Here is a 19,677-nt window from a genome sequence, read left to right as displayed (position 1 = left end):
ACATACTGAACAATGTCCAGGTAACCTGATTCCTCTCCAAGGTCATCACTAATAACATGGGCTGTATACCCTTCTATTAGCTTTGTCTATCCTCAGGTAATCAAATGCAGACATGCACATGTGCACATACATGGGGTTTTACAAAAACAAGATCATGGAATATACATTTCTCTGCTTTTCTTATCTAATGACAGCACAGAAGTCCCTCTTGGTATGGATTAACTGATTTTCAAGTCTGCCTAATAATCCTGGTTAGGGATTCCAGTTTGCTGAACCCTTCACTTATTTTTTTTTTTAGATTTATTTATTTGATAGATACACAGCGAGAGAGGGAACCCAAGCAGGGGGGAGTGGGAGAGGGAGAAGCAGGCTTCCCGCTGAGCAGGGAGCCCAATGTGGGGCTGGATCCCAGGACTCTGGGATCATGACCTGAGCCAAAGGCAGACACTTAACGACTGAGCCACCCAGGTGCCCCTAACCCTTCACTTATTAAAGGAAACTTACTTTGTTTCAAGATTTTCACTACTACAGAGAGTGCTACAGTACAGGCAGTAGAAGACCATGAACACATTACATTACAGAATCACATGCCTTGTGTTGGGGCAGATTCCCAGAAGTGGGGCTAATATATTGAAAGGGCTTATTTTTAATTTTTCTTGAAAGGGATAGTTTTAATAGATGACAGAATGCTTTCCAAAAAAGAAATTCTCAGTAGTGTTAGCACATTTGTTGTTTGCTATTTTGATGGTTATATAAAGAGATTCCTCATGATCACCTTAATTTGCATTTCCCTGCAGAGGGCGGGGGCTGGTGTGGTTTCATGTTTTTTTGCTATTTGGATTTGCTCTTCTGAGACTAGCCTATTCAGTCTTGGCTCATTTTCCATTGTTTTTGTCTTTTTTTCTAACTAGTTTTTAAGACTTCTTTGCATATTAGTTGTTTTTTTTTTTTTTAAGATTTTTATTTGTTTGACAGGCAGAGAGGCAGGCAGAGAGAGAGAGAGGTGGAAGCAGGCTCCCCGCTGAGCAGAGAGCGGGATGTGGGACTCGATTCCAGGACCATTCCAAGAAGCTGGGATCATAACCTGAGCGGAAGGCAGAGGCTTTAGCCCACTGAGCCACCCAGGCGCCCGCATATTAGCTCTTTATCACGTGTGGCAAGTATAGTTTCCTAATGTGTTACTGTCCGTTGACTTTTATCATAGTTTTTTTTTCTTTTTTAAAGATTTTATTTGACAGAGAGATCATAAGTAGGCAGAGAGGCAGACAGAGAGAGGGGAAAGCAGGCTCCCCACTGAGCAAAGAGCCCGATGCGGGGCTCGATCCCAGGACCCCGAGACCATGACCCGAACGGAAATGACCCCAACCGAAGGCAGAGGCTCAACCCACTGAGCCACCCAGGGGCCCCTATCATACAGTTTTTTTTTTTTTTTTTTTAATATTTATTTGAGATCGAGCGAGCGAGCATGAGGAGGGGGAGGGTCGGAGGGAGAAGCGACTCAGGGAGCCCAAAGCGGGCCTCGATCCAGATCCCGGGACTCCAGGATCAGGACCTGACTGAAAGCAGTCGCTTAACCAACTGAGCCACCCAGGCCCCCTTATCATACAGTTTTAATTTCTTTGGTGATCAAGTGTATCTTTTATTACTCTGAGTTTCTTGTTTCCTTAAGTCTCTCCCTCTAGATGACCCTGACAGTCGCCTACATAGCATTCTAGGTCTGTTTTATTGTTTAATTCAGGACCCTATACCATTTGTTAGCTCAATTTCTTCTTTACTGAATCTACTTACATATGGGGAATCTATTTCCAGTCTCTATTCCCACAACAAAATCACTTTGTGTCATTATCATGCCTTGTACGTTCCTATTGTCTGAAAAGCAAGTTCCTCTTCAACCTCGTTTACAAGTTTCCCCACTATTTTCAAAATTATGATTTTAAGATGATGTAATCAACCCCCAAACAGTTGATTTTAATGGAAATGCAATGTATTTGTAAATTAATGTTGGAATTGACTTTATATTGTTTTCTGCCTAAGATTACGTATTCTTCTCCAGGCTCAGATATTGCTTTGATCCTTCACAAAGACTGTTTTACACCTTTTACTTTTTCTTCTTTTTTTTTTTTTTTAAAGAAAACAGGAAGTCCCTTTTTACCTGCGGCGCGTCAACGGATCCGGTTTACGGACGCGCGCCGGCCCCTCCCCCGTCCCTCGGTTCCGGGTTACCATGGGAATCGAGAATTGACGTCACTTAGGGCTTCCGCACCATACCCCGCGGTCGACCATGAAGCGAAGGGCTGAGAGGCAGCTTTGACCCGTCTACGCATGCGCGCCCTACTCCACTCCTCCCCGGCGGCAAATCTCGTTCGTCCTGGGTACCGCCGCGACCTCTCGCTAAATCCCAGCGAAACTGCTCCCCGTGGGAGGGGAGTAGAGAAAAAAAATCGACCAAGCGCCAGCCAATCCCATGACACTACGACGCAACCGCGAATGATGGACTCAACCAGCGTTAGCCAATGAGAAAGCCCGTTGCTCCCACGTCACAGTTTGCCCCACCCTATCCCCCTCCTTTCTGGACTCCGAGCTCAGTTCGCGCAGTAACAAATGAAGTGCGCGCAGCGCCGCCTCCCAGCTCGCCAGGCTCGGCCGCCATTTCTTCGCCTGGCCTAACGGTCCGGCCAATCCCAGCGTACATCGAGGAGGGCTAAGGCTCCACCAATCGCAGGCCGCCGATTCCGACCCCCTTGCCTCGGCTCGGCCCAATCCAGGCCTCGGACCCGTCGCCCCCGGCCCGCCCCCGCGGCGCCCTCTCTCCTCCCTCTTTGTGCGTCTCGCGCCGCCGCCGCCCGCCGCGTGAGAGGACGGGCTCGGCGCGCTCCGCGGCAGCGCAGTCGGGTCCCCTCCCCCCGGAAGGTTCGCGAAGAAGAAGCCGCCGCCGCCGCCGCCTAAAAGGAGCCGACGGTGCCGGTCCCCGGGGGCGCCATGGCGACCGGAGCGAACGCCACGCCGCTGGGTAAGCTGGGCCCCCCCGGCCTCCCCCCCCTTTCCGGGCCCAAAGGGGGCTTCGAGCCGGGGCCACCGCCTGCTCCCGGGCCTGGGGCGGGGCTGCTGGTGCCCGGGCCGCCGCCACCCCCGCCCGTGGGCTCGGTGGGGGCCTTGACCGCGGCCTTCCCCTTCGCGGCGCTGCCGCCGCCGCCACCGCCGCCGCCCCCGCCTCCCCAGCAGCCGCCGCCGCCGCCGCCCTCCCCGGGCTCCTCGTACCCGCCGCCGCAGCCTCCCCCTCCGCCGCCGCTCTACCAGCGCGTGTCGCCGCCGCAGCCGCCGCCACCCCAGCCGCCCCGTCAGGACCAGCAGCCGGGCCCGGCCGGCGGCGGAGGAGGTGAGTCGGGCCGAGAGAGCGCGAGAGGCGTCGCGCGGACGGGCCCGGCCGCCTGAGGGGTGCGCGGCGGCGGCGACGGCGGCTGCACGCGGCAGGGGCGCGCGCGCGCACGGGGAGGCCCCGGGCGGAGGCGCCACGGGGCGCGCGGCCCGGTTCTCGGGCCCCGAGTGCGCACGCGCGCTGGAATGGGGGTTGGGGGGTGGATAGAGAGCGGAGGCGCAGGCGCAGTATGGCGGCCGCGCTTTGTGGCCCGACTCTAATTTGGCGGGGGTCTGTGTGGCTCTCTGGACCTTGGTATAGGAGAGGGGTGTCGAGTGGGTTGACTCGGTGGACGGGTGGTGGGTGTGCATGTCAGGAGGGCGTGAAGGGGTCTACTGATGACGTGGAGCACTTCCTTCCTGTTTCTAGATAAGTTCAAAAGGCAGAAAAGTAGCAACTGTAGCTTTTTCCCCCCTATAGTAAGGCAAGGTTTTCACTACGGTGAAGAAAAGAGATAAAAAATTCTCAGGTCGTGGTTGGGTCCGATGCACTTCTGGAGGAAGGAGTTTTTTTCCTTATCTCCATTTATCTTAGAGAAGTTTGATAAGCCTTCTCTTGTTGGGGCTTTGCGGGGGGGGGGGGGGGGGGGGGGGAGGTTAGAACTGACTTGGGTACCAGAATGTGTAGGGAGTTTATGCCTCTGATTCGGGGGAGACTTTCGCTGCTATTGTCTACATTTCTTTGTCGGATTTTTGATACATTCCCTAGGAGTTCAGATGTTAATTGTCTAGTCGGCCAGGAAAATTGAATCCTTATCTTGGCTAAATTTCTGAAGAAAAAAAGTGATCTTGTTGAAGAACTGGGCTTTTTCACTTAGTAAATCATAGGTTTGGTTGTGTTCTGGCCCATTTGGAATGGTGACTGGTGGGGAGCGGAGGTGAGAAGAAACAGCAATTTCCCGGGTCTTGCTTTACCAAGGTGTGATTATTCCATATACCTTGTCTCCCCTGGGGCTTTTCACACAATCATGGTTAATGTCACGTATCTGAAACTTCAGGCATGAAGATGTATTTGCTTGTTCACATACTTTGCAGTTTTCTTGGATATGTATCATAAATGTGAAATGTTACCTTTTCGGATCCAGAACCAGGTAGCTTTGTAGTGGCCGTTTGTCTCTGACTTCTCCGGTTTGTGTTCGTTTTTTGCCATTTACGTTTTAGGTCAAGTTCTCATTTTCCCAGTCTGCGGAGGTTGTGTCTAGTACCATAAGTATCCTCAACTGCCTGTTGGAAGTTAATTTGCTGGTTTATATTTGCATTTGATGGACTTTATCTGCCTTTAGACTTCCCAAGTAAGAAGCGAAAGAGGAGCCGCTGGAACCAAGATACCATGGAACAGAAGACAGTGATTCCAGGAATGCCGACAGTCATCCCACCTGGACTTACTCGGGAACAAGAAAGAGCTTATATAGGTAAATACACGTTCTGCATCCAAATACGTTTTCAGATGGTTAATGGTTTATTCTGAGCAACGTTTAATGTGTCTTAAGTTTGAGACCTTAAAGTCTTGTTCTTTTAAGATGAAGTATGGTCAGGTGTAATTTCACGACTGTGACATAACCCATGAGTTTTTACTCTCTTAAGTCCTGCATTTCAAGCTCCTTGTTCTGGTCTGTTCCGTAATAGCAGTGTTCTCCATGAGTGCCAGGAAGGTAGAGGGACCCGCTTAGTGAGGGCAGTCCCCAGTCTAGCACCCCACCCCACCCGCCCTTTTCAGCTGCTGCTCATTGCCAGTTGGTGAGGTGAGTGTCTTCTGCCTCTCTGGACACGGCCCCAGTGGAGAACACTGCAGGTATTATAATTAAGTACCTTTTTCACAGCATGGCCTTTCACCATTTTACATTCCTCCCTCCCCTTCAAATGTGGTCTTTTACTTTTTATAGGTACTTTCTGAAAAGAAAAACTCAGTTTAATCAAAGAGTGGTCCTGAAAGTGTTGAACAGTGCACCCCTTTTTACCATTTTGTTGAATTTAACCTTTCCTTCAGCATCTTTTCTGGTTTGGTCTTTGGAGAGCTGTCTTAAAACGAGGGCTCTTTTACTATTTATTGTCAAAGAACTCCGCTGGGAAAGGGGTACTATTTGGATATGGAATGAGTGGTAGGATAAAGGATCTTAACTGTTGTGATATTTCAAAAATTAACGATAATTGTCCACAGTGTAAATGAAGTTAACCTCAAAATTACCTTTTTTTTTTAATACAAGGTTTTTAATGCAAGTTTCACCTTTATTCATGTATCTGCAGCTGTCTCCAAAAAGTTCACTTGATAAACATTTCCTCCTAACTAAATAAACAACCCCTTTGGAGTAAATTAGGGCAAAGGCCACCTAGGCCTCTGAGGCTGTATCCTTCACAGATAAAAGCTTCAAGGCTGGCATGTGTTATTCTTGAGGATCGTATTGCTGAGAGTTTTTGAGGTGTTGGGATGGTTTATGTTGTTTTCATAGTACTAATATTTCTTCTTTCCCCGCTGTTCCAATTTACTTCCACCCACCCCCTTGTCTCATTAGATTGGCCTGGGTCTTTACAACCTTGTGGAAATGTCCTTAGTGGAATGACATTCCAAGAACACAAGCAGACTTAGGGGGCAAAACAGACTTACTCTAGGTCTCCAGTCCTCTTCCTGTGCAGGGAGTTAATGTATTGAACCCTGAGGGTATCTCTAGCTGTAAGCCAAAGTGGAAAGAACCAAAGGCCAGTGTAGATCTCAGATCCAAGAACGAACGATCCCTTTGATTTAAGTACCAGCTATTTCCTCGGTCAGACCCCACACCCCTACAGTTCATGCCTGCCACCATGAAGCTGACTTCCACCTTGAGTTCTTGACCTTAGTACTTACTGCCAAGTCAGAAATTTTCTGGCATAGAAGAGGTTAGTGAGCCATGTATCTTAATTCTTCTGCCTCTCACGGTACACACTGCTTTGTACAATACCCCCAGTATCTTCTCTTGATGTGAATGTGGGTTTCCAGTTCTTTGGAGTGGAATGGTGTGTGGTACAGCCCTGTGGGATGTATTTTAAGTTAGAAGGCTGCCTGGGGTTAGACTTGCAGTCATCCTACTTTGGAGCCAACTCAGCTTTAACCCAACCCAGTAAGACTTGCCCTCACTAGAGGTGCCTGCTCACAACTCTCAGATGCCGCAAAGGTAAGAAAACAGGTGGTTCTTCAGCGCGCTGAAGGCCGTGATCTGGCTGTACAGTTGCCACTATCTTAAGTCACTGGGGTAGCATTTCCCTGGAGTCACTGAACTTTGGTGAAACCCTCTCTCTCTCTCACAATCAGCCTCCTTTTGTCAAGGTCCGAGGGCCACACACACTGCCCTTGACCCGCACTTGCTATTTTCTACATCCCTTACTTTTACTCCCCTCGTGAGGAGCAAGTCTGAGAACAGACTTCTTAACATCTCACGGTTACCGGTTTATTAAGGTATATGGATTGTCACCTCAGACTGGAATAAAAGCAACAGGTATCGGGAGATCCGTGATAATATGGATCTGGTTGTACAGAAAGAGTATGTATAACGGGCTTTTGAAGAGGTGTCGAACTGGTTATTAAATGTCTTATGTGTTTAAGGAATTTTGAACCTGGTATCAATGAAAATGATCTTTGCTCAGCTGGTATTTTTCCTTGTCCCATGTTAATCATTTTGGGCTGTGCCTAATATTTAATGAAGAAAAATAAACTCTCAAGAGTCTTGCCCTCAAAGTAATTTGGTTGGGAACAGGGCGTTGGTGATGATATACATGGTCTGTTCTGGGTGCCAATTGTCTAGCAAGCCTTGGCGGGGCGGGAGAGGTGAGACTCCTGGTAACTGCTTTGATGTCAGCCTTAGGGGACAGTCTATACCGCTAACCCCTCTTCCAGCAAACTGTTTGCTTCCTTAAGTGATAACCATTTTGAAGTGAAAAATCCCAGTAGATGTAAGTGGACTCCTGCCGGTAGGTGGCTGGGGGTTGCCTCAATGTGTTCACTGATCAATCGTCCCTTTCAAAGTCTCCGAGTTCTTCATGCTTGTTGTTGCGATTTGAGATGTTTTTTGGTAACATTGTCTTTTTTCCATCCTTTTTTTTTCTTTCCTAACCTGGTTTCTTCCAGTGCAACTGCAGATAGAAGACCTGACTCGTAAACTGCGCACAGGAGACCTGGGCATCCCCCCTAACCCTGAGGACAGGTTGGGAAACAGTTTTAACCAGCTGACAGTAACGCTTTTACCTTTTTCTCAATACGTTTTACTGGTGGCAACATATTGTGTCAGTTCAATGAGATCCTAGTGAGTCGACTGGTAATACTCTGACCGTTCTGGGGCCTAGGGTTTGATTAGCAATCTGTATGGTCAGTGGTCAGTTAGAGAATTGGAGTGGAACCGAATTACTAGCAGAATACAAAGTTACGGGAAAATGGACACCTGGTTTCCAGTTGGTAAGCCTATGCAGATGTTCACCTGATTACCCGCCCGTAGGGACAGTGAGGTGGCCCGTTAACCAGCCTTTTCAGTAACTGCTTGGTTGAAAGCCGAGAGGGGGTAGAGCTTTTCTCACAGGTACACGGGTGCAGGGATTAAGAATACTTTTTGAGCATCACTGAGTTTGAGCAGACCAGAAGTTCCGTCTGGTTAGCTCTTTGCTTCAGTCTCCTGCTCCTGGTTTTGAGATGGTTTTAAAGTAGATGAGATTTCTAACCAGCTTCCTTCACTGCCAGTGAATTTTCCTGCCTCGGCCTTTGCCTGGGGGTATTGGGAGGGGCCAGAATATTCTCGCCTGTTTTGGGAAGGCTAGCAACAGGCTAGCGACCAATAGCAACCAACCCAAATCACTTTTTTTTTTTTTTTTTAAAAGAGTGTGGTCTTCAAACAACTATGGTCACATCCTTTCAGTTTATAATTTCTCTCACCTTTGAAAAGGAAAAAATCTGAGGAAAATGAACTTTTTAGCCAGGAATTAGCTGGTTGAACTTTGAACAGCTAAAATCTGGTCCATTTAATGAGGGCAGTATGCCTCCCTCTCTGTGAAATTGCTTTTAATGCATGCAGCATAATTGAAAACATTTTCACTTTAAAAAGTAGTGATTTTAGCTTTTATTACCCAGTTAATGGCGTGTTAAATCAGGAAGATGATGTAATGGTTTTAGAAACCACACACTTATGCATCTTTCTGCTGCCCTTTGCAGGGAACAAATTAACTTAATCTCTCCGTATGGGCTCTTTAATTTTACTTAATGAAATTTAGTAATTTTTTTACCTGTAGATTTCGGTTGGAGGGATGTGTTGTATTTTATAAATACATTTTTTTTTTTTTTTAATTTTTTTTTCCCAAAGATTTGCATTGTAGGTTGTAGACCACAACTGTATAGTGCTTTTTTGGCCTTTTTCCCTTTAATAATAATGTCTAACAGGTTACCAGGCAATTCTCAAAAGGTTGAATTTTTAACAAACCTTTGCTTCCTGGAGAAACAGGATTAGAGTTTAGTTGATATATATGATTTGAAGTGAAGAAGTTGGGCCAATCTAACCTCTAGAATATTAGCTTTTGCCTTTTCACATCAACAATTTGGGAAGAGATTAAACTGTTTTGTGAGGCTTTTAAATGACCAATTTGGTACTGGTAAACCTTGTTTTGTTGATTAGCCAGAAATGCTTAATTCTAGACAGCTATGGGGTGGGAATTAGAAATGTCAGTCATGCCAGAAATAAAACCAGAGCAGTTTTTTTTCTCCCTGCATTCAGTTTGAAAGAGGGCCTAATGCCTGATTGGTTTTGCTTTTGAGCCCAGGTTGGAGGGAACTGCATGAGTTTTGTACCTTTACTAAGGTTATTTCCTAAGAAGGTGTATTCTCAATACTAAGCCACTATGCTATTTTGATGTTGCTTAAGTTGCACAGTTAAAAATGTTATGAAAATACCTTGTAGACTTAAATGTATAAGATGATAGTCTAATGATCTAATGAGCTGGGGTACGTTTGTTTTTGTTCACTATTATTGGATTGTGTTAACAGTTTATATAAATGCTAGAAACGGAGGTGTCATTTAGCCGTCATTAGCCATGAACAAACCTGACCTTTTATTCCATCGTGTGTGTAACGTGGTATGACATGGTTCCCTTTAGGCTGAAGACAGTGGGAGCAGCCGAGTTCAGTCCTTGCTCTCCAACTAGGCAAGGTTCTCTCAACTAAACCAAGGGTATAGGAGTCTTGACTACTTTCAGGATGTTTTTTTTAATAACCTGATCCACATGGTCTCTTCCCTTCTTGCAGCTGCTACTAAATTTTCATTCAGAATATCAAGCTATGGTCCTTTTTGTAATCTCAACTCAGAATTCTAGGAGCGTAACTTCTCTTTTTTTATTACCGCAAAATCCAGCTGTGGTAAACTGACCATTTTATCATTACTATTTTTTACTTGTAGCAACAGCATTTTACTCCTTAAAAAAATGAGAGAGAGAAAATCTGCTTTCTGGACTTGTAAACATTGGTGGAGAATCCTAGGTTTTCCCCTTGCCGTTTGCAGGTCCAGACCCTAGACAAGTACTTGACCAAATCTGCATTTGCAGCCTCTAGCAGAAGCTGCTTTAGCACGTTAACGTTTTTCTCTACCCAGACTCCCCAACCTCGAACAGCCAGAAAACAGGTTGACTCCTGGGCCTTGGACACAGCCAGCCAGGCCATTGAAGGAAAAGCAGAGACGAAGCCTTGAACCATCTCTCTCCATTGTGGGGCCAAGTAGCTGCAGCAGCCTTGAGTCCCAGTGGCATTGGGTTAAAGAGCTCATCCTTACTCTGCGGCAGGGGTGCAGACACTCTTCCTGATAGGGCACTAGCTCTGCAAGAGTTCACATTTTACCTGAACTTGGGGTTTCCGTGGTTCATGAAGTCGTAATACTGTATAGTTTTTTTAAAATGAAAAATTCATATTTGGCAAGAAGACTCCAGAGGATGATACTGTCCTTGCCATCTACAGTCCAAATATTTTCCCTCAGAGGGGCAGACTTTTTTCTTCTCAACACTTAGAAGCAAGACCTTTTTTTTTTCCTTTCTCACACACACCCCAGTCCCCCAAATGCTAAGCCAGCTTTCACCTCCCCATTCCACACGATCTTGAGTAGCACACGTTATGGTCGGTTCCTCCGAAGAGTGTTGTGTTAGGGTCTGAGAGGCAGAGGGGCTGGGGAAGACTAATTTTAGCCCATGTGGGATGAGAAAAGTGAAGGCAGAGCAGTAATGGTGGTCTGTTTCCCACAGGTCCCCTTCCCCTGAGCCCATCTACAATAGTGAGGGGAAGCGGCTTAACACCCGCGAGTTCCGCACCCGCAAAAAGCTTGAAGAGGAGCGACACAACCTCATCACTGAGATGGTTGCCCTCAACCCTGATTTCAAGCCACCTGCAGATTACAAGTAAGCAGAGGGGCTGGGTTGTCCAGGCCAAGGATTGGTACAGGTCACCATGTCATCTGTACAAGTAGAACTGTTTTGGTAGTAATGTCGCACCTCTTAACCTCAAATCATGTATGGTTAATACGTGGTAGCGAGGTTGGTTCTGGAAGAGCTCTGGGTTGTTTGTGTCCTCTCTGAAAAATATGCAGAGTCTATGAGTCTTGTCTTTTTTAGACCTCCAGCAACACGGGTGAGCGATAAAGTAATGATTCCACAAGATGAATATCCAGAAATCAACTTTGTGGGGCTGCTGATTGGGCCCAGGTGAGTAACTGCTACCCTATGGGATACTGATTTCTAAGAAACTATGACAGGTATCAGTCTTAGGCCCAGCTGGGTGCCATTGATGGCTTATCTTCCTGTTTTTGGTGGGTGTTCACACTTTTCTGTGAGAAAATCTCTTTGACCCCGTTTTACTGCAGAGAGCTCAAATCTTGAGGATTGGTGTGGCTGCCCTTAGAGATCACGGAGCTCTTGGTGGGAAACCCCAACTCTCTGCACTCACGGTTTCCTGCTAGTGTGATCAGCCTGTTCTGTCCCCTCTGGCATGTGAACTTGCTTGTCAAGTCTGTCAACTAATTTTTTTCTGCCCCTGATAGAGGGAACACCTTGAAAAACATAGAGAAGGAGTGTAATGCCAAGATCATGATCCGAGGGAAAGGGTCTGTCAAAGAAGGGAAAGTTGGCCGAAAGGATGGCCAGATGCTGCCTGGAGAAGATGAGCCACTTCATGCCCTAGTTACTGCCAACACCATGGAGAATGTGAAGAAAGCTGTGGAGCAGGTGAGGCAGCCAGAGAGGGAGCCTCTTCCTAGGAACCTAGCGGTGGTCCCAGCGGTGGTCCCAGCGCTTTACGTAACTGCCCATTGCATCTCTACTAGATAAGAAACATCCTGAAGCAGGGTATCGAGACCCCTGAGGACCAGAATGATCTACGGAAGATGCAGCTTCGGGAGTTGGCTCGCTTGAATGGGACCCTTCGGGAAGATGATAACAGGTGTGTGATTGGTTTGGAGTAGACAGAGTGAAAACCTGAAGAACTTGTGGAAGGAGGAAGCTTGGCCATAGCCCTTGAGGTGACTTTTTCCCCCCTCTTCTGTGACAGAATCTTAAGACCCTGGCAGAGCTCAGAGACACGCAGCATTACCAATACCACAGTGTGTACCAAGTGTGGAGGGGCTGGACACATTGCTTCGGATTGCAAATTCCAAAGGTGAGGGCCTGGGCTTGTGGCTTCTTTGTAGCCTGTGGTGCTCAAGACATTTCTTGAGCGTGTCAGTTGGTTGCGGTTAACTTTTGGACCCGAGAGCAGCTTGCTTTCTGTGAGTGTGGTCTGTAATAGAGTGATGTTAAAGCCGAGGGTGACTAGAAGCAGCTTGTGCGTATTTTGTGGCTCATGTTGAGTTCAGGAAAACTAGAAATTTCCATCCTGAGTATAAATGTGTCCACTGGGGCTCAGATTAACTATCTTTTGCTGCTTAGGATTGGTTTCAGAAGCCATCTGAATTTTGGACCATTTTTGAACCAGCCCTTGATAGCAACATTTTTTTTTGCTTTTTTCTCTCTTGGGAAACCAGGCAGGTCCTCTAGTCTTGCATAGACTTTTCTGCCCTCAAACTGGGAATGTAGGGTTTGATGAAAGCTTCCTCTTTGGAAGAGCCTGTGCTTCCCTGGCTCGTGTGGCTGGCAGGGTGCTCTCAGTCTTCTCTGTTGTGACGGAAATCCACGTGGTCTCCCAGATGCAGAGCTGGGCATGGAACTGAGGACTTAACTATATTGAGGAACAGTTAAAAAGGATGATTGAATTTCTCAAAACTCCTTGTCAGTTCTTCAGGATAGAACTTTCTTTCTTAATAATGAATTTTTTTTTTCTCCCTCTCTCTCTTGCGTTCCTTATCCCACTTTCAGGCCTGGTGACCCCCAGTCAGCTCAGGATAAAGCACGGATGGATAAAGAATATTTGTCCCTCATGGCCGAACTGGGCGAAGCGCCCGTGCCAGCATCTGTGGGCTCCTCCTCTGGGCCCGCCACCACGCCCCTGGCCAGTGCACCTAGGCCTGCTGCTCCTGCCAACAACCCACCGCCTCCGGTGAGTTTTGGGGCTGGTTCTTAGGGTCTGGCCACCCCCCATTCTCTTCCGCAGAGATTGGGGGCCGTGGCCAGGTGCTTTGGGTAGAGCACACTGACAGACATGGCTGGCAACATTGTTCTTCCGGGTGTCAGGATGTTCAGGGATCTTTCACTTTAGGAAGATCCTGTCCTTGTGTGTTTCCTGGTCCTCTTGGCACAGCCGGAAGGGCAGTGTTGCCACCAGGGGGAGCAGGCTGGGACGTCGGCTGGAAATGCTCTCACATAGTCTCTCATGTCCACCACCCAGAGCCGCCCACCTTGGATGAATTCCGGTCCTTCAGAAAGTCGGCCCTACCATGGCATGCACGGAGGTGGTCCTGGTGGGCCTGGAGGTGGCCCCCACAGCTTCCCACACCCGTTACCCAGCCTGACAGGTGGGCACGGTGGACATCCCATGCAGCACAACCCTAACGGACCCCCACCCCCTTGGATGCAGCCGCCTCCGCCACCGATGAACCAGGGCCCCCACCCACCTGGGCATCATGGCCCTCCTCCAATGGGTAAGTAAGTGTCAGACCAGAAACCTTGGGGCTTTGGGATAAGCAAGGGTGATACCTGGTTGCTGTGAACCGGAAGCAGCTCCCACAGTGGCTAGGTATTACACCAGGTCTCTTGCCAAGGCTGGGGCTCCAGAAGGAGCAAGACTTCATCGTGACTTAGGAGGTGGTTTCTGTGTGGGGTAGACACAGGCCTCCCTCTTAAAGGCAGGGTTCCAGAACCGTTCATACTAGGGTATTGTATGGTTTCAAACTGTGTGATCCGAATCAGCTGTCGGTGGGGGCATCTTTCCTGGCCAGTTCAAATGTCCTGCTAAGTCCCTGCTCTTTCCTTCCATCAAGATCAGTACCTGGGAAGTACGCCTGTGGGCTCTGGGGTCTATCGCCTGCATCAAGGAAAAGGTAATGCGGCCCGTCACCTGCTCACTCTGGGCTCTGCACTGCGCCCGGGAGTGGGGTCTCTCTGGCCTGGGTCCCTCTCCCCTGCCTCTTCCCTCTCAGGCCTCAACCTTGCCTCTGCCCACCTGCAGGTATGATGCCGCCGCCGCCTATGGGCATGATGCCGCCGCCGCCGCCGCCTCCCAGTGGGCAGCCCCCGCCCCCTCCCTCTGGTCCTCTTCCCCCATGGCAGCAGCAGCAGCAGCAGCCTCCGCCACCCCCTCCGCCCAGCAGCAGTATGGCTTCCAGTACCCCCTTGCCATGGCAGCAAAGTGAGTGCACTATTTTGGGCCTGTGGGGGTGGGCGGGATGGGGAGGTGGGGCTTGAGAGGAGCAGGAGCGAGCGCCTCACGGGCGCCGGGAGGCAGGCAGACACCCAGGGAGGAGCGCTGCTCTCTGCCCACGGTGTAAACGGAAAGGGCCTTGTGGCCCCTGGGGGTCTGGGGGAGGAGAGCTGATGTTTGGTGTGGTTGTGTCTGGGGAGTGGTTTTGGGGGACCTGGAGGGAACCTGCCACTGTAGGTGGGGTGCCAGAAGTGCAGGCTCGCACTGGCTGGGCAGCTCGGCTGGCCTGCTGGCCTGCGGGAGGCTGGGCTGCGGGAGCTGCCAGCTGCCTGCTTCTGGCCGCCCGAGCCTGTGTGGAAGGCCTGGGTGGGGAGGGTGCTTGCATGCTGCGGAGAGGGATGTGACTGGGGCCTGAGAGACTGCAGGGATGGGAGTGGGCTGTGGGGGGAGTAGCCGTGGCCTTGAGGTTGAATGTGCCGTTCGGTGGTGGCGGCGGGTGGGCGGAGGGATGTCAGAGCCGGTTCTTGTGTCTGGTACCTTCCCCTCAGCCCTTCCAGGGGCACTGGTGACAAAGGGCTTACTCTGCTAAGCCCAGAGACCTCGAGGCTGACCCCAGGGTAGTCCTGCCCACCCCTCCACTCCCCATCACCAGGACAGCCCCGCCCGCCCGCCCCCCACCACCGTACCGCATGCCAAGCAAGGAGCAGGCGCCCCTCGCCCCCCCATCCCAAGGCAGCCGCCGCAGAGAGCCGCGGTGTGCCCCCGCGCGTGTGACCTTGGGCTTCTTTACCACCCCAGATACGACGACTACCACCACGAGCGCTGGCACAGGGTCCATCCCGCCATGGCAACAGCAGCAGGCGGCTGCCGCAGCTTCTCCAGGAGCCCCTCAGATGCAAGGCAACCCCACTATGGTGCCCCTGCCCCCCGGGGTCCAGCCGCCTCTGCCGCCCGGGGCCCCTCCCCCTCCGCCGCCTCCGCCGCCTGGTTCCGCCGGCATGATGTATGCCCCGCCCCCTCCTCCTCCGCCTCCCATGGACCCTTCTAACTTTGTCACCATGATGGGCATGGGGGTGGCGGGCATGCCGCCCTTCGGGATGCCTCCAGCTCCCCCACCGCCTCCACCACAGAACTAGACTCGGTTTTTTAAGAAAATATATATTATATAGAGAGAGAATTGGTCTCGTTTAAACACACGCCGAACCTCACCATATGGAGCCAGACATTGGGATGCACGCATGTGATTTGTGTGCACGCATGTGTGTGTGTGCACGCACCGGGCTGGGCCAAGCGACTGAGGACTCGCTTGGGAACGGGCAGGTGGTAGTAGGGGCGCCAGCTTGGGCTCTCCTGGCGCCCCGTAGCATCGAGTGTCTTCTTTGTCTTCTTTCTCTCCTCACCCAACTCCCTTTGCCTCTCCCCAAACCGGGCCGCCAGGATCCCTCCCCGCAGCGGCGATGGCCCGAGCCATGAGAGTGAGGACTTTCCGCGCCCATTGGTGACCCTTCCAGGCAGACAGCCTCAGCAGCGCCCCTGGTGGACAGGATGGTTCGGCAAAGCAGCCTGAGTTATTTTTGTGGATGGAATCGGAACACGCTGGCTCCATATCGTGAAATTTTTATTAATTTTTTTCTTTTTCCTTTGTTGTTTCCTTATCTCTTCCTTTCTTCAGACTCCGTCCAAGGAGATGCTCTTCCCCGATCTTCTGCTGCAATTAGATTCCTTTCCTTTTTCTCCATTCCTTGTTCTTCTCTTCCCAAGGAGAGGAGGGAGCAAATGGTTTTAGGCGCAAGCTTTGGCCATTAATGTCAGTCTGTTTGGGGCGGGGAGAAGGTCCTTTGGTTCTAAGATTTTCAAGGTTGCCATGACCACCCCAGAGTTGTGGGTTTTTGTTTTTTGTTTTTTTGTAGTGTAACATTTTGTCTTTGCCACCTTTATAGGGTAGTGGGTTAATTTCCAGGTCCGGGGCTGAAACCCATCCTGGCACCCCTGCCAGTGATAGGTGGGGCCGCCTAAGCCACTTCAGGCTTGTCTGCCATCCTGGAGAGTCCTCTCTGTGCTCCCTGAGCACCTGAGCTGCCTCAGATTCCATTTGTTCTTCTCCTTCCTGGAAGGTTTCCTTTCAAATTTTATTTTAATCCCAAACGTCTGAATGTTTTGCAGTGTCTAGGGGTTTGAGCCCCTTGTTTTTCGTTCTGCTTTTTTCTTCCCTTCCCTCTTCGTGGAGTGATTATGTTGACAAGAATGTATAATGCGCGTTCTCCTCACTGGTTTATCTGCAGAAATTTCTCTGGGCTTTTTTTTCGGTGTATGATTCAACACTGCGTTAAAGGGGGATGTTCCATTGAATAAAAGAGCAGTGTGGTTTTCTGGGTCTGTTTCTTTATTTTCTTTTCTCATCAAACCTGTACCACAGCAGCAGCTCCAGAGTTCCCTCACCTGCCTGCATTCAGCACCTGGCCCCAGCCATCTCGTTCTCTCTGGGGAACCCCTGGGACGTTCATTAAGGAGCCTCCCGCCTGCGTCCCTGTGTGTGGCTTTGCTCGGTGGCAGCCGAGTGTGGGTGGTCCCACCATCTCCACCTTGTTTACTAGTTCACAGCTGAGAACTGGGTTCTTCACAACCACCCACCCCCATCACTACTCTATCCCCTGGTCCCTGTTGTTCTGAAGGCCTTTTCCTGGGGCTTAGACCCCCCACATCTGCTGAGCTCTGGTTGCGATCTCTGTCTGGAAGCTGCCACGTGACTAAGGCCCTGGGCCTAGGGCGGCATCAGCACTAAAGGTCAGGCCAACTGATCCTGCCTGCCAGGCACAGAGCAGCTAAAATTAAAACCGCCAAGTGGCTTTTTCTTTTCCTGCTGGTGACTTGCAGCCTACCAGCCCCGCGGGCTTTGGGGATGGGTGGGGGCAGAGAAGAAAGTGCCCGGACTTGTGCTTTGTAAGTGCTGCTTTGCGGAGGCTGTTGGGTTCTTTCACGTCTGGGGCAGTGCCGGTTCTGGCACCCGAAAAATCCACGTCCGGGTTCCAGGAGGCATGAGGTCCTGACCCAGCGGTTGCTGTGCTGCTCCTTCCCTGGGTTGAGCCACGCTGAGCCTGCCCTTCCCCTGGGGAAGGTATCCTTCCTTTGGGGAGGTTAAGGGACAGCAAGCTCCTGCCGCCCCCAGCACCTGGCCAGTGGGGCCAACTCTGGCCTGGGCTGCTTTCCATCTTCAGGTGGGGTCTGACCACTGCTGTGTCTGGAGCCGAAGCCAGCTGTGTGGGCGGGGTCCCAGATGTCTGTCCTGCTCAGTGGGTTTCCCGAACCAAGCCCGAAACTTCAGTTGACTAAAAGAAGAGAATGATCTTTTCTCTTTGTCCTTAACTGATGGGATGGGGGCAGGGCCTGGGGCCTAGCAACCCTCTTTGACCTTGGCTTCACCTCATTGCTTCCCCCACAAGCTCGGTTTCCCTGGTGGGCTCATTGGGCGGTTAATTAGCTCTTTGAAGCTCTGGAAGAGGCAAAGTGGCGCTATGTGGGTTTTAGAAATAAAATCAATAAATGACTTAACCACAACCCAGCTATCTCCTCTGTCTCTCTCCCCTGGGGCCAGCTCCGTTCCTGCGCTAGCTCCCTCCCTGCTCCCTGCAGTCAGCTTTTGTTAAGGTTTTGGAGAGTAACAAAGTGGCTAACTAAGGCGCCCATCTCAGGCCTTTCTCCAAGCAGCTCCAGGCCCTGGGATGGAAGAGAGACAGCAGGAAGGCTTCGTCCTCAAGTGCCTGGAGCACCTGCCTTTGTGGCAGAGTGGGGGGAGAGGAGAAACACTTTCCCACCCGCCTTGAGATGCTTGGGGTGGAGGAAGAAACCTTTGCTCAACCATGACTGTTCTGTGCTCCGCAGCACTGGCTCCCTGCCCCCAAGCTTGCTTGGTGAAAGGAATACCAGTTGGGAAAGGTCAGCATTAGGGCTCCGGAGAAACCCAAGATTGGTCCGGAGAAGGAGGCAGGATTTCTGGTCAGAAACAGTGAGACATAAACAACCTTGTCATTCAAGTTGGTCAAGTGCTTCCAGGGTTCAAGATTGATCTGCCCATGCGGTACTGGGGAGTGAGGGATTAGAGATGACGTGGGGATACAAGAAGTGGGTCAGTTTGAGCCTTCAAGGTCTCATTGCTAGGCTGGGGCTTGCAAAATAAAAGGAGGGGCCCCAGGGTGTTGTCACCCCTGGAAAAAGCCTGGAAACTGCTTGAGAGGGGGGCACGGACAACAAAGATGGAAGGGACCCACAAGGAAGGTAGTTGGAGAAATCAAAAGTAATTTCTGAGCGCCTGGCTGGCTCAGTTGGTAGAGTGTGAGACTCTTGATCTCAGGGTGGTGAGTTTAAGCCTCAAGTTGGGCATGGAGCCTACTTTAAAAAAGGAATTTCTGTTTCCTAGTAGAAACAGGCCAAGTCCCAGCTGAGCAGGTCCCTTGAGCACCAAGGAAGGGCGAGCACAGTGCTGAGGCACAGGAAGGGGGCATCACAGCCAACCAGCTGGAAGAAAATTGGATTCATTTGGGGAGTAGGATGAGAATTTGGGAATGATTTTGGAGCAGGTCTTTACTGGCAGGAAAGTAAACTGGTCGGCAACTAGGGTCTGTGCAGAGAAGGGCTGTGGGGCCAGGGCGCTGCCGCAGCGAGGGTATGGGGCGACAGCACAGGGAACAGGCCCCGCGGAGCACTGTGCACTAAGGAGACTCAGCCTGGCTCAGAGCAGGCCCAGGCCCAGCAGCCCCAGATGCTAGCCACGTCCAGAGACCAGCTTCTTGGTCTTCCAGAGGCACAGCCCTGGAAGGGAGCCCTGAGGACGGGAGCTCGGGAGAGACGAGGGAGCCACCAGACACTACTGAAATAGAACATACAAAAGACCAAAAGGAGAAACTGGAAAATACTGAGAAATTTCAAGTTTTCTATATTCCCACTACATCTGTGTAGGCACACTTGGGTGTTTTCCTGATCTTTTTTCTCACTTTGAAGCATGGCAGCTATGGGAGATGAACACCGTAATGTCGTCTGGGGGCAGGGGAGGGCAGTGCCCCCCTACTAAGATTGTCCCTCCAGGGCTGGGTCTGCTGTGGCTCAGAATGTCCTCCAAGACAGCTCGGCCTTCCCCAACACCAGGCTCTCGGTAGCACCCTACAGCTGTCCAGGCCTCTGACCTGCTTCCTTGGTCCTCAGACCAGAACACCCAGTCCCTCTCCACCAGCCCACTGCTGAGGGGGGCCCAGGCATCCTCTGAAATAGCGCAAAGCCCTGGGCCCCTTTTGCTTAAAGAACAAAGCAGGAACCAGTCGCCTCCACAAGAGTAGGAGGCAGCCGCTGGAGGAGGCAGGAATTTTTATTCTCATTTGAGAGTATAAATTGGATGAAGGCATTCCCGGCCCAGAAAAGTAAAGCAACCTGCTTGAGGTCACACAGCAAATCAGTGCTGGGCTGGGGCATGAGCAGTGGACTGGGGACAGTCCCATACC

At 50.6% G+C, this 19,677-nt stretch overlaps 1 protein-coding gene across 11 annotated transcripts; it reads left to right on the top strand.

Annotated features, from left to right (window-relative positions):
• The first annotated feature begins 2,583 nt into the window (after window positions 1-2,583).
• On the top strand, window positions 2,584-16,558 carry SF1 (splicing factor 1). 11 transcript variants are annotated; one of them, XM_047691015.1, is made up of 14 exons: window positions 2,584-3,376; window positions 4,698-4,826; window positions 7,511-7,586; window positions 10,648-10,800; window positions 11,014-11,103; window positions 11,439-11,622; window positions 11,721-11,836; window positions 11,945-12,052; window positions 12,748-12,928; window positions 13,196-13,469; window positions 13,809-13,868; window positions 13,997-14,176; window positions 14,987-15,191; window positions 15,626-16,558. In XM_047691015.1, exons 1-14 carry the CDS (start codon window positions 2,980-2,982, stop codon window positions 15,753-15,755), a joined length of 2,283 nt encoding a protein of 760 aa, XP_047546971.1. In that variant the 5' UTR covers window positions 2,584-2,979; the 3' UTR covers window positions 15,756-16,558. The 11 variants fall into 11 exon arrangements, with proteins under 11 accessions (XP_047546971.1, XP_047546961.1, XP_047546962.1 ...); XM_047691016.1 differs by having other exon boundaries at window positions 2,586-3,010; XM_047691005.1 differs by lacking the exon at window positions 15,626-16,558 and having other exon boundaries at window positions 14,987-15,365.
• Window positions 16,559-19,677: the final 3,119 nt, after the last annotated feature.

This window comes from Lutra lutra, chromosome 10 (assembly GCF_902655055.1).
Source record: "Lutra lutra chromosome 10, mLutLut1.2, whole genome shotgun sequence".
Lineage (NCBI taxonomy): Eukaryota > Metazoa > Chordata > Mammalia > Carnivora > Mustelidae > Lutra > Lutra lutra.
Note: the sequence above shows the minus strand (reverse complement) of the source record. Positions and strands in the feature narration are given on the sequence as shown.

Bases quoted from the DNA above. Each gene is read 5' to 3' on its own strand.
- SF1 (XM_047691005.1), top strand. From the start codon at position 2,980: ATGGCGACCGGAGCGAACGCCACGCCGCTGGGTAAGCTGGGCCCCCCC. The intron at 3,377-4,697 runs GTGAGTCGGGCC...ATCTGCCTTTAG, and splicing joins CCCGGCCGGCGGCGGAGGAG to ACTTCCCAAGTAAGAAGCGA. The intron at 14,177-14,986 runs GTGAGTGCACTA...TTACCACCCCAG, and splicing joins CCCCTTGCCATGGCAGCAAA to ATACGACGACTACCACCACG.